Source organism: Zerene cesonia, chromosome 14 (genome assembly GCF_012273895.1).
Source record: "Zerene cesonia ecotype Mississippi chromosome 14, Zerene_cesonia_1.1, whole genome shotgun sequence".
NCBI classification, from domain to species: domain Eukaryota; kingdom Metazoa; phylum Arthropoda; class Insecta; order Lepidoptera; family Pieridae; genus Zerene; species Zerene cesonia.
Window position 1 is genome coordinate 3,738,402 of NC_052115.1, and position 14,175 is coordinate 3,752,576.

General features: G+C 30.5%; 1 protein-coding gene across 1 annotated transcript in view; it reads right to left on the bottom strand.

The window, feature by feature from the left end:
• Positions 1-14,175, bottom strand: part of LOC119831794 (sex peptide receptor-like) — a 33,990-nt gene that overhangs the window by 5,671 nt on the left and 14,144 nt on the right. The window contains exon 2 of the mRNA XM_038355320.1: positions 11,113-11,424. Coding sequence (XP_038211248.1) covers positions 11,113-11,400 — 288 coding nt within the window. The 5' untranslated portion in view covers positions 11,401-11,424. The remainder of the gene's footprint in view (positions 1-11,112; positions 11,425-14,175) is intronic.

Below are 14,175 nucleotides of genomic sequence, written 5' to 3' on the forward strand. Positions count from 1 at the left end.
TTACGCGGGTGAAACCGCGGGGCACAGCTAGTATGTTCATAAAATAGAATATTGCGACATTTACGGTCTTTGTTGTTCGAAGACGCTATTAGATTTACATTATTAACATTGAATTATCTATTGTATTTAACAATATTCTCAGATTATAGAAGCACAAATAGATTCGTTTCTTTGAACAGATACCAAGTAGGTAATAATTAAAACACCAACATTTGCGATATTGTTAAACAACAGCACAGTTTACTCATAATTCAACGTTACCAAAACGAAGTAAATTTAAAGACAAAATAATAAAATAATAATATTGGTTAAAATAATATCTTACATTGCTTGTTATAATAAAAAATATATTAGCGAGGACAAATATTAAATTGACAACGATGCCCTGTCTTCTGAAATAGGTTTTTACCTGTATCTCAGAAGACAGTGCCTTCCCTTTAAATTCATATGCATAATAAAAGGTAATGAGAATTACAAAAGAACAATTCAACAAATCCTTCTACGTGCATACATGTACTTGTACTAAACGTCATGTCGTTCCAAATATTGGAAGTTAAATTAATATTATATATAACATTAATAATTCTCATATCAACCTGATCTGAGAGTCGGTAGCTATTTACAATGGAATCGATCGGGCAACAACTTAAATTAAATTGAATTATTCAATATTCATATTAAAAAAGCTACATTTTCTTACTCTTCTTCTTCTTGTCTGACTCATTCAGAGTTAATTAATAAAATAATTTATTTAAGTTAATGTTTAGAAGTATATTTTTTCACACGTTTATTAATATAATATTAATATGTGAAAAATTATATTAATATTTAAACAATTTTTTGAGATAATTTTCATCTGTTAAGTCTCTTTTATATTTTTCACTTATTCACACAGCAATGAAATACCAATCAGTATTTTAGATAAATAACATATTGTTTAACAATAAAAAAATAATGCCATTTGAATCTTTTAATCTGTATTGTACACGAAAACATACTTCTGTTTTATAGCTTTATTTTATAAAGATCTGTATAAGTTGCTACAGATGTCTGTAGAGCTCTGAATCAGCGTTTTTTCTTCACTATCACTAGAAGCAATCGCGGTCACTCTTAGTAGGCATTTATGTTAATTTAATGACGCTCTTCTTCCCTTTCATCTCGTATTAATAACAATTTAGTAAACAAATCAATATTGCGTAGGCTTACACGTGGAAGAAACACGTGGATGATATTCTGGTGAGGGTGTACAAAGTATTATGCCAACCTATAATCACTTACTGCATCTCGATCTGGGGTTCCGCTCCGTCCTCTGTCTTAATAAGACTCGAAAGAGCTCAGCGATCCGTACTAAAAGTTATGTTAAAGAAACCATTTCTTTATCCCACTTCATTGCTCTATTCTGATTGTAAAGTCCTAAGTGTTAGACGCCTTTACATTTTGCATTCAGTCCTTAAGGTAAATAAATCCTTTGCATCTATTCATATAGACTCCAATAGCAGACGAAATAATCTACAACTTCCCAGATTAAAAACTTATTTTGCAAAGCGAGCTCCAAATTATATGTGGCCACTTTTATATAATAAGACCAAGAAACACTTGGACCTTTCTAAAAATACTAGCATAATTAAAAATATGTTAACAAAATTGCTCCTATCCTGGGACTATGCTGAGACTGAGCAATTCGTTCGCATTCAAATCTTTTAAGTACTCCAAGACAAGGCTTTTAGTGCAAAGAGCATATAAAGAAGCAATTAGTACATGTTAAAAAATTTGTTTAATATGTATGAGAGGCCCTTGAAATATTGCATGAGTTTATTTTATTTATTTTAAATCATAAAAAATTGTTACCACAACTATGAATTGTAATTTGACATTAATCTTTGTACCTTTTTTTTTTTATTTTATTTTTTGAGTTTGTTATTTAATTACCTCAGTTTAATTTTAATTTTTAATTTGCATGAAATTTTGTATTATGTGTATTTATTTGTAGAATTTTTAAATAATAGACACGAAATTGTCGCCGCTATGAAATTTTATAATTATTAATGTTACTCGTTTATGGTCCCGCAGGACAGGCACTGCCTAGTGCGGGATCCAATGAACTCACATTTGTAAATTAACTTTTAACTTTAAGAACCTTGGACACGTGCGTATTATTTTTGATTTTTATGTCTATCTTAAAGTAATAAAGATATTTTAATTTTTTTTTTTTTTTTAGAAACCCTTAACATTTTTTGACGAAAGTTATGAATCACGATAAAGATTGTACATGTGTTGAAACATCGAGCAAATCCTCTTATATGTGTATCTAGCTAGTATCTTTGTGATTGGTTTTAAAGATATTAAATTCAAGCATTGAAATAATGTTAAATTGTCAACAATTTGAATTGCAAAATCTCTTATATATAAAATTCTCGTGTCACAATGTTAGTCTCTATACTCCTCCGAAACGGCTTGACCGATTCCTCTGAAATTTGGTAAGCATATTGGGTTGGTCTGAGAATCGGCTAACATCTATTTTTCATACCACTAAACGATAAGAGTAAGGCAGAACAGCGTTTGCCGGGTGCAGCTGGTATACATATATAAACAATTATGGACTAAAAATATTACGGTTTAACATTCATATATTTATAAGGATACTAGTGCATTATTTTATGAACATTTTTGATCTCTTGGTTTTTCATACTTCTTGAACTCTAACAGATGAGACGAAGCCAATATATCTAACATACTATTTGCTTACAATTCCACAGTCGTATCAAGAACAAATCATTTCTTTACTTTAACAAGGATCTATTTTGAAAGACCATGTTAACATAAATGTTAAATGTCCATGTAAAAATATAAAAAATTGCATCAAACAATGTATTTAAACTACAAATATTTCAGTATGAACTATCTCATTATAGAATATAAATTATATATTATCCAAATATTAAGACCTTAGCAAAAAAAATATAAAGAAATTGATAAATCTTTAACTAAATTAAATGGAGTTGTCGTTTACTAAAAGATCGATGTGTCTCACGCGACTAGATTTTCCACAAATATTTTCTTTCTCTAACGTGATATGCTATTATCCTTTCACGTTACCGAGAGCTAAATAATATTGTACAAGAAAACTATAAATTTAGGTTTTGTTTAAATATTTTTCGTTAGTTGATCTATTTTTGATACCACCCTATTCGCAAACCTATTCTTAAGAACACACACACAACACACGATCACGTACACAATAATAATTTAGCATTTATTTTATTTCTTACCATCGCCGACAGATATTATAAAATTTTAACAATTTGTGTTTAGACGACAAAAACTCACTAAACAATATAATAAATTATATATATAATAAAAGCTACTTACTCCTTTATGTTCATCCCAATGTTTTTCATCCCCTTTTAGATGAAAAATAACATACCTAGTAAATATTATGTAAGACGCTAATACCTACATAGGAATATATGATTCCGTATTCCAATTTCAGAGAAACTGCCCAATGTCTACCTATTACGCTGATTTTCTTACAAGACGCATTTACCGTAGTGGGAGAAAATCACATACTACTATTTCACGCCGATTTACTGTGATGGTGTGGTACCTTCCCCGGTGAGAGCTGGCCCAATTTGTGCCGAAGCATGCTCGACTCCCACATTCAATTATGATGAACTTTATTTGTCAATATTCGGAATATAATTTCAATGTCTACAATGTGTCTACATCAATTCCGACAGTGATCGAGAAAATTAAATCGTTACCAACGATATGTGCCTACTTCAAAGTACACTATGTTTATTTTTATCATGAGTATTAATTGGCTTAAAAAAGTGGTAGTCTTGACTTTTATCAACAGATAGATCGGCAATTTGAGAGCAATGGTTTGCTACAAATTTTAGTTTGGTTTGCAATAAGAATGCCTAGCAGCCCACTATCCCAGACAAGAAAAAATTAATTGCGATATCGGATATCAGATATCAGATAAAAGAAGATGGATATGTACTAAGACTTTCATCATCATCACCTTTCCTTTTTGTCAAGCAACAAAGTTTTAGCCTACATTCTAGTTAAATGATAAAGCAATAACCACTCATAGCGAAACACATAACCAAAAAATAACTAATTTCAATTTCATACCAAAAATTAAGGCCAAAGCAGAATGCACTTTGCACAGTTTTCCGCTATTTGTGAGGCTCTTGATTGCGTTGTTGCAATCTCAGCGACGTTTCCTTTGAGACGCGGACGGTTAAAATGCAATTTGTTCTTGTTGAATATTTCACAGCACATTACGCGTTAAGTATTTGTTTTTCAGACGGCTTCATCTCGTAAATTAATTACATTTGCATCGACTAACGAATTTGTTAATGTCTGAATCAATCTCGCGGACTCGTTAATTTGTCGAGTTTGCTATTCTGAACGTTATTATCAAAATAGTCTGACGTTCACCCAAACTTGGGGTTTCTAACGGACAATGCCAGATAGAATCACTGTTAATATATACAATATTAACAATTAATTTTTGTTAATAGTTATCTTTGCATTTATATTGGTAGCCAATACAATTAAATTAAAGAAAAATGTGTTGGTTTACATACATACATACATACATAGCTTTATGTTTTTATATGTCTGTAATAAAACAAATTCCTCATAAATATTTACACTGAAATGCTACTAAATATTATTCCAGTGAACATTTCTGGTAATTAATTACACTAACAGTAACTTACACAGCGGACATTTTGAAGCCTATTATCATAAATAATACTCATTCTAGACAACTCCTAGCACCGAATATTTTCCCTTTTATGAGCCATTCGCTTCTTTAAAACAGCTCTGCATAATTGCAGTCATATTTTTGAGAACCTACTACTAATACTACATGTGAATATTCATGAATAATTTTCTTGCCTTAATAAAACTTATAGATTCTGAACACCACATACTAGAAAATTAGATATTATCTGAGTATTTTTTGAACACCATTTTAAAGACTAGCTGCGCGCCGCGGTTTCACCCGCGCAAGTCCGTATCCCGTAGGAATATGGGGATAAAAAGTTGCCTATATGTTATTCCAGTTGTCCAGCTGTCTACGTACTGAATTTCAGTGCAATCGGTTCAGCAGTTTTTGCGTGAAAGAGCAACAAACACACACACATCCTTACAAACTTTCGGAATTTATAATATTAGTAGGAAGTAGAATAGAATACAGCCCTACGCATTTCTCGACAGGAAACAGTTGTAAAGATGCCCAACTCAATTACAAAGCCAAGGAAAGTACTCTTTCTTTACTGTCCTCTCAAACAAAAGGTAAATGGGTCACATCCGATTTTCTAATGATGTAGTGGGTAAAACATTTTAATTTTTCTCTATAATACTAATGGGTTTATTCCTATTATAAATTCGTGAAATGTGTCACGCTGGACATGTTATATTTTGGCTAATTATGCAATCGGAGTCAACAATCCTATTGAATAACGCATTCATTAATGATTCATGGAAATAGAATTTAATGAATGAGCTGTCGCATCTCCCAATGAATATGTATAATGAATCAACACAACAATTGTACTTTGTAAATGTCATATATCTATTTCATACTAATTTGATTTTATGCAAAATGTATCTTTTCATTACTGAACAATAATTAAAATTCTTACGTAGCAAACCGCAAAGATGATCTGAATGTAATAAACATATATATACTTACCGTTATGTTGGTGTCTATTACATTATATGTATATTTATTTATTTATTTACCTGCATCTAATTATGTAGAGATGACAATTATTCACTTATGGTTAGTATGGTTCCACCATACTAACGGCCCACGACTTCCACCCCGAAGTCAAAGGAAATGCCTTTAAGAATTAGATGTTTTACTGTGGCAGATGCGTTACAATCGCGGTTTAGTATAGTTATATAACTATACTAAACCGCGTTAAAAATAGCCTATAAATTTTAACTACCTCGAGGCATAAAAATGCGTTCTGTTGTGACTTGAAAGAAAGACAAACCAACAAACTTTTGCATTTATAATATTAGTCATCTAATAATTAGATATCTCCATTTAAAAAAATAAAGCCAAGATGTAAAAAAATATAAATTCATTAATTCAAACATAAACATTAGTTAATATTGCATCCCATGTTATTACTAAAAAAAACTGTCTTACGACTTAGCACGTTGGGTTGCTGTGTAGTGACCTTTCTATATAGCTGACCTATTTATATAAGTATAAATAAAATCATATAAACAACTGAAAAATACCTGCAATATCTATTATCTGAGAGCATTGAGCGAAACATTGCGAGTGTTATGCGTTATGCTACGTCGTTTGTAAACGATACGATAAGGAAATGGCGCAATTTCAAATATAAATCGATGTGACCACTTTTCTAGTGTCTTTAAAAAGGGATATCCAACTCAGATTTATACGTCTATACGTAATATGTATAATTTTAAATTCCAAAATCAGTCGTGTAGATAATAAGATTCACAATGGAGTGCTCCATCCACATATATATGGATAAAGAGATATTGATGTTTTCACAGAAAACGTCAATATGCAAATGCAATTAACTGTTTTGTACGTTAAATAACAACTGATTATGTTTATAGCAATCAACACTAAATGAAATTAAGTACATAACATTCACAAATTTATTTCTGCTTGTTAGTTGATTATGGTATTTTTACATCCTCATTTACAACTATCATGCCACAAATTGACAAACAAAGTAAAGTATATAAATCACATTGTTTTATTTAGAACCGGCTAAATTATATTCACATTCACAGTCTCATAATCTGGTCCTTTGGGACATTAATGAAGGTGTCCTACATACGTGTTTACTGATGTGATAAATTATATTACCTGACCAATAAGTACGGGTTGATTAGATTCCACTAGGTACTCTAACTCAAAGGTCAATTATATATTTTCGTTGTATAAATATAGATTTGAGATTTTACGGTGATCTAGCAAAGGTGCGATACGTATCACGTTCCACATTAGTCATTCTACAACATTTCATTTATTTGAAATTAAAAGAGTTAATAATTATGACGTCACTCCTGCATTATGATGCTATTATAGCAGTGAAGCATCTTAATACCGTATGATTTCAACATATATCAGAATAAAAGAAATTAAAATGGTATAAAAGCTGATTTTTGTCTATAAAAAATAACCAATATAAAGATGTAAAAGAATCTAATGTATCATTTTATATTAAAAACATTTTTTTTTTTAGGTTACGATTCAAACGATTGATAACGACTTGTCTTTACCCTCCGGTTGTCTGAAAATAATGGGTTATGGCATGGTTATAGCCATAAAACCAACTACTTAAATGCAATTACTCTTGACGGTATACATAAAACAAAATATATTAAAGAGATGTCTAAATTTTTATACGCACTTTCGTATAAAGATTTAGATACCATTACGCTGAGAGCTTTCCAGATCTAACATAATTTTCAAACGACCATTTATTATGATATCAATCAGGAAATAATCAGAGTTATATGACACGGAAAATTCCATTTAAGAGATGAGGAAAACTTTAAATCTTTCCTACTTTAGAAGATATATTTCAATTCGTATACGTATTAAAACTTCAAATAGAGACATGGATATTTATAATTAATTAGTTCTTTAGCTAATATGCTAAATCGAGAATACACCTACCAAAAAACCCTAGCCCTAGTCGTATTATGCGAAAGAAAGTATGCTTGTGTCTATTTCACTCCTAGATCACTGATCTGATTTGGGTGATTTTTTTATACCGGAAATCCACAGCAACCGCAACTACGAGGATAAAGTCGCGAGCGATAAGTTAGTTTCAAATTAGCTCAGTATTCAGCTATCAACTCGTCATAGATCAAATAGTAAAAACTTTTATATATTCCTATGTATACATTTTCTCACCATATTGGTTAATAAATGGATAAATAAATATTTTGTACATTACATTGCACAACCCATAAATTATAAACACCAGAATGGCAATGCAAATAGAGTGGGTGTTTCCTAAATCTCCTTAAACGGAGCTAGAAGCCAATACAAAGCAGATATTCCGTGTTTAAGGAGCTATGTGGCCCAAATTGCTGTATGCAACGCAAGATTGAAGGAAATTCTCAGCTGACCTATTTACGTGGACATTCGACGGCGAGCGTAAAATAAATAACCGATAAAAGTAGATGTTAAACCGTTATTTTCATCGGTGTTTATAGAAAACTTAAGTCAGAACATTGAAAGATTGTTAAAAATTGTGATATTTTAAGATCTATGTCATTCATAAAACATCCCTGACACGTTTTCCCATTTTGTCATCATGAACCACTTTATATTAACATTGCAATTTTACTCCATATCTTGCATTCTCCTATACATATATATTCTGTTATATGTCTGTATATATTGAGCTACCTTTTTTCCCACGACTCCGTCCGCATTTTCAAAGAAAACTCGCATAGGTTCCGTTTCTGTCAGATTTCCGGGATAAAACTTATGCTATGTACTTTCTCAGGTCTCCAACTATCGCTATACCAAAATTTGTCCAAATTAGTTCAGGTGTTTAAGCGAACATAAGCAACAGACAAACAGACAGAAAAGAGTTACTTACGCTTCAGATAAATGAATTCTATACATGCTTACGCATTTTTAATATTAGTTGGGACGTATTTCAAAATGGGGATTGTTAATTATCTAACAGATTTCTAATCGTTGCAATGAATTATGAATCCTTAATTAACACACTTCTCAAATGTGAATATTCGTTTTGTTTATGATTTGCAACAAAAAGCCTTTAAAACTTAATCTAAACTACCTTATAGTGTGTAATGATATAATCATATGAAAGCAAACATTTTCTGAAAACTTCATGTCACCTCATTCATGCTCGTTTTCCAGTCCGTACAAATGTGATAAATGCAAAAGTTTGAACGTTGGAGGTATTTATTCAAGTATCGCTTTGAAATTCTGTTGAAAGGTAGTTGAAAGCGCGGAAAAGGATCTTGCTTAAAACGCGTCCATTGGGATAAAATCGGTTTCCAAATAAATACTAAAACATGTATATCCGTACCGATAATACTTAATGTAAAAATCCAATCATTCAAAAAAGCGTCCATAGGGATAAGATCGGTCTTCAAATAAATACTTGTATAGAAAACATCTTTTATAAAAGCTTTCAATATTTTACGACGCTAAAGAGAAAAGCTATACATATTGCTATATTTCTATCAATTCCGTATTCGATGAACATTATTATTTTCATTAATAAAATACGTATGTCATTTGAATGTTGCAAATAGTTTAATTTGGAAACAATGTATTTGACATGCTAGTTAGTGGTCCGATAATTGATTTTGAAAATATTGTGACATCCAATATGAATAAGATGATTATATTTTTAACTAAATTACGTTAATTTATCTTTATCTGAACTTTTTTATTAACTGATTCAAAATTGTATTATTTATTAATAGAACTTTCAATAAAGAAGTAAGTTTTACATAAAATAATCGCGCAGTAGGCAAAAAACGCAACAATTTGTGGAAAAAATGGAAATAATGTTAATCCATAATATTAGTCCTAATTGTTTACTAAGTTGTATTGAGTTATATCTACACTAATATTATAAAGAGGAAAACTTTGTTTGTTTGGTTGTAATGAATAGGCTCAAAAACTACTGGACCGATTTTAAAAATTCTTTCACCATTCGAAAGCTACATTATCCACGAGTAACATAGACTATATATGTACCACGGGCGAAGCCGGGGCGAACAGCTAGTAAATTATATAACGCTTGAACAATTTATTTTAATTAATAAACTCCAGCACTCCACTTTATTAACTTGGAGTATCGGGATATTATCTAACGAAAATAAACTAAAATAACGTGAAAATAACAAATATGCACTACCATTTTTATTCTTTTGTAGAATTATATGCAATTTTATATTATTTAAACAATACAAAATGTTTGATTTACATATATATAATTGTAAATAATTTGTTATACAATTAATATGTTTGAGATGTTTCAGGGAGGAATTTATATATATCATAGAGGTCAATTCATTTCGTATTTATATTTATTTATTTTTCCTTGCCTTACAATATATGACAGCTGTTAGACTTTTATTGCCACACGTCCAAAAAATTTTGAGAGCAGCAATAAGAATGATTTATGTACACGTATTAAATGCTTTCTACATCGTCACGTCGCATTATCACAACTCTGTGGGCAGATTTGCAAACGAATTACCATTCGATGTTTTGATATTTGACGTCGTAAATTGAATTAATATCAAGCTAACTTGAACCTTGTTACACAGATTTTAGATATAACTATAGCGCCATTGTTTCTAATTAATATTTAGCGTCTATTCGCGTGTCGTGATGAAAACAACCTTGATGGTTTATTCGGGGTTAAATAAAAATAACAGAGTAAATCTGATAAACAGGCTTTTTCTCAGCTTGAAAATCTTTTATTATTGCTAATTGTGTTTATAAACAAACTGAAACAAAAACTTGGAAATGATCCGATCTCTGATAGACGTCTCCATAGAAACTTCATCGTTTCTAAATTTCTCTTTGTATACGATCTTAATAAACTAATAAATTATTTATGCGCAACAGCTATTTTGTCTATCGAAAAGAACTGTATAGGAAAAAAAATGTATAGTATTATGTACAATGTTCATAGTCACCAAATTATACAAATTTCGTTTACCTATACACCTATATGTTAAATATAAACTATAAATTAACTGATTACCTACAAATAAACAGTGTTACTATTACTTTTATCAAAAACTTATCGACACTATCTAAATCCAAAACATCAGCATCACAGTAACTAACAATTAACACTAACATGACAGCCATTTGATAACTTATCACTTCCACGTTGAGATTATAACGTACGGTAAGGTTTACTTTTTCTCTCGTATTTGTTATTTTATACGAACATAATGTAGATTTATTACGTTCATGAGCTAAAATACGTATTAACTCAGAAATATACCACGAGTAAGCGATGTTCTGGCCATTTTATGTCCGCTTGACAATTTAATATATAAAGTATGTACTTTTCTACTCACTATTAAGCTTACGTATCCATGAATGATGTTGTAGGCTTCCACAACGTCTCTGAAATCACCTTCACAATAACCGCACGTTTCGGGTTTCATAGGAATATTAAGCTTAGCATCGTTCACCACTTTCACTAGGACAGATCCAATGTTTTCTTTACTTCTCTCTTTCGATGCTTGTTCCTTTAGTACTGAAAGTATTCTGCTCTCATCAATGCTTTTTATATCCGAAGAGTTCCCTGATGCAGCAAGTATCTCGTGGAATATATCCAATAATGTTTGGGATTTGTTAGCCATTTTGGCTCATTTGATACTTTATATCTGCAACAAAAAATATATAATTAGTAGTTATACTGTGAAACTCCGCAACAAAGAATTAAGTGCCCCATTGCTTATGCAAAAGTTTATGAGGAGCCGACTTCTTTTGGTGAACGAGGAGTTAATTAAAATACAAGGAGGAAGTATTGCGTAATTAATTGTAAAAATTTTCGATTATTAAAATTGTGAGCGATTTATTAATATTTGCAGCTGTTTATGTAATTGTTGATATTAAATACTAAGTTAATAACAACGTTTTTTCTCGGAAACAGCTCGGGACACTATTTAGGAGATGACGTGCGCAGGTTTTAAGGCCGTTTTCAACAGTACTTAATTAATTAATATTATTATGTTAACTTATGTTATGGTTTGTAACCATAAATATTTTCGGCTTTAACCACAGAATAATAAGTTCAACTTCTACTACAGATCATGGGCATTGTACTGTATCTGTCATGAATTCTGAAATTAATAAAGATATTAAAATGTGTTATTGTTCACAAGAATGCAATCCGGTACATAAATAATAAATTATAGTAGTATAAACTGCTACCTTTTGATAAATATAATAGCTATTTACTGTTATAGTAATGTCTAGTTAGAAAAAACATCAACCATGGAAAGAAGTAATACATTTTTCAAACGTAAGTTAGCATTAAAGTGTATAATAAATTGTAGATAAAATGAGAGACTCTTCATAAAAGATAATGTCTAAAACATTATAATTTTCCATTTCTCTTTCAATTGCGTCAAAAACTCAATTTGTCGTTTAATTTATACCTTTATTCAAATAATATTACAAATCTTGTGATATTCTAGAATGATAGTCGTTAATATGTACCGTGTAATTACTTTCCATTTCAAAATCATTAAGTTAAAGGCGAATTTGTAATGATGTAATCCCGCCTATGAGAAATGTATTTCCATTTACTTAATAACTCAATATAAGAGCTTTGAGGAAATAATAAATAATAAATGTGGCTGAATATTTCACAGCTGTATAATATATTTATATTATATTAAAGCTATTTTAAATAACAGATTGTGTGTATATGGATAATCTAATTTTAAAATAAATGGAAACGTCATCAAAACAAAATGATTTATAAAGAAGATTATTAAGTTTTGCCCATGACATTGCTATATGACTTATTATTATAATATACTTTATTTCTAAAGCTTAAATAGACAATAGAATTTCCCTCAAATCTTTTCAATCGCTAGTAAACATAACGTATTTTTGAAGATAATTTTGTACAACGCTAAAATAGGTTGTCCCATGCTGTTACAACAGGTAATTGCAGATATCCAGTAACTCGCATCCAAAGAACTAGAAACTTTGCTAAGAAAGTAATTACATCGCAAAGATAAATGCTTCAAATGTCGATAAACGATCTATCACCACTAAAATTTATAAATAATACTGTTACTGAATTTGTCATAATATACTCTTTACAGATCGAAGAGTTTACATTACATTTATTAGTATATATAATTGACCGCCTCCTTCGTTCATAGGTGAATACCTTGATTTGCGCTGAACTCCGTTCATAATCATCTTACTTATTATTATAATCGGCTCCCTGGTAACGTGGTTTTAGCGTAAACGTAAAACCGAGGGGTAGAGAAATGTACTAGTCTAGTAGGATACCGAAGACTGATCACCTTCATGTCCGAGGCAAGCGGTTAGTGAAACAGAGTAATACCTCACAAGGGAGCACAGGAATTTGTTGAAACAGTCAATTATTATCGATCTTAATGTGTATATTATACTCCTAAGGTATATCAAAATATAAGTAGCTTTTCCAAGAGCTTGTTTAAAAATAGAGTTAGTTTTGTTTAATTAAGCCACGTTCAGCGTATAAACAATTGTAATACCCAGTATTATTTTATCATTCCTTAGTTATAAACAAAACAGTGTACAGTTAGTTCCAAGCAATAGCTTAACCTTATCAACGGGCGCTAAGCCAACTCAGTGTTTATTAAGAATTCTGTAGAGCTAAGAAATTTTGCTAATACATAACTTTTCTTATACTATTTTATTCAAAAAATTAAAAACAAATTCTCACCTCTCGATAAAAATCAATTTACTAAATGTTGTCCCAGCAAACGTGTAAACGGATCTTAACTTTGAAATAATTTCTCGATAAATAACGAAGCGTTAAAGTTTTCACATGAAACTGCAATAAATAACACGTAAGTATGCATTTTAAACTTATAACAGCAAAGTATTAGCTGTTATAAGTTGGACAACTATGAAACTCTCACGTATCGGTTTGTGTACCTTAGAAAGTTTCACAAGGACATAATGTATGAGAATACTCCAAGTAATATTGCTAAATAATGTAATACCACCTTTGTCAATTTAAGTCTAGTTTCAATAATGAAAGATATATTGTTTTTTTTCGGTATCAATAAAATATAACAACAAGTTATCTTTCATTTTATGTTTTCTATTTCCTATGGATTAAAATAAAGAAGATGATAATATGATTCCTTAATCATTGTATATCGTTTAGATAATACATTAATGCTGGGACTACATTAAGCACACGAAGATGCTTGTTGAGTTAGCGCGCTAAAAATATCGAGCATTGGGTATACGCGATATTTTTGTGTGCAGTTGACGATTATGATGTTACTTTTTTTATTCGAAAGCTGATGCTTCTCATATGCTGCCATTTTAATATGGTCCAGTTCAGAAAATGGCATATATTATGTCAAAGCGACATCCATGTCACGTCACATTCATCG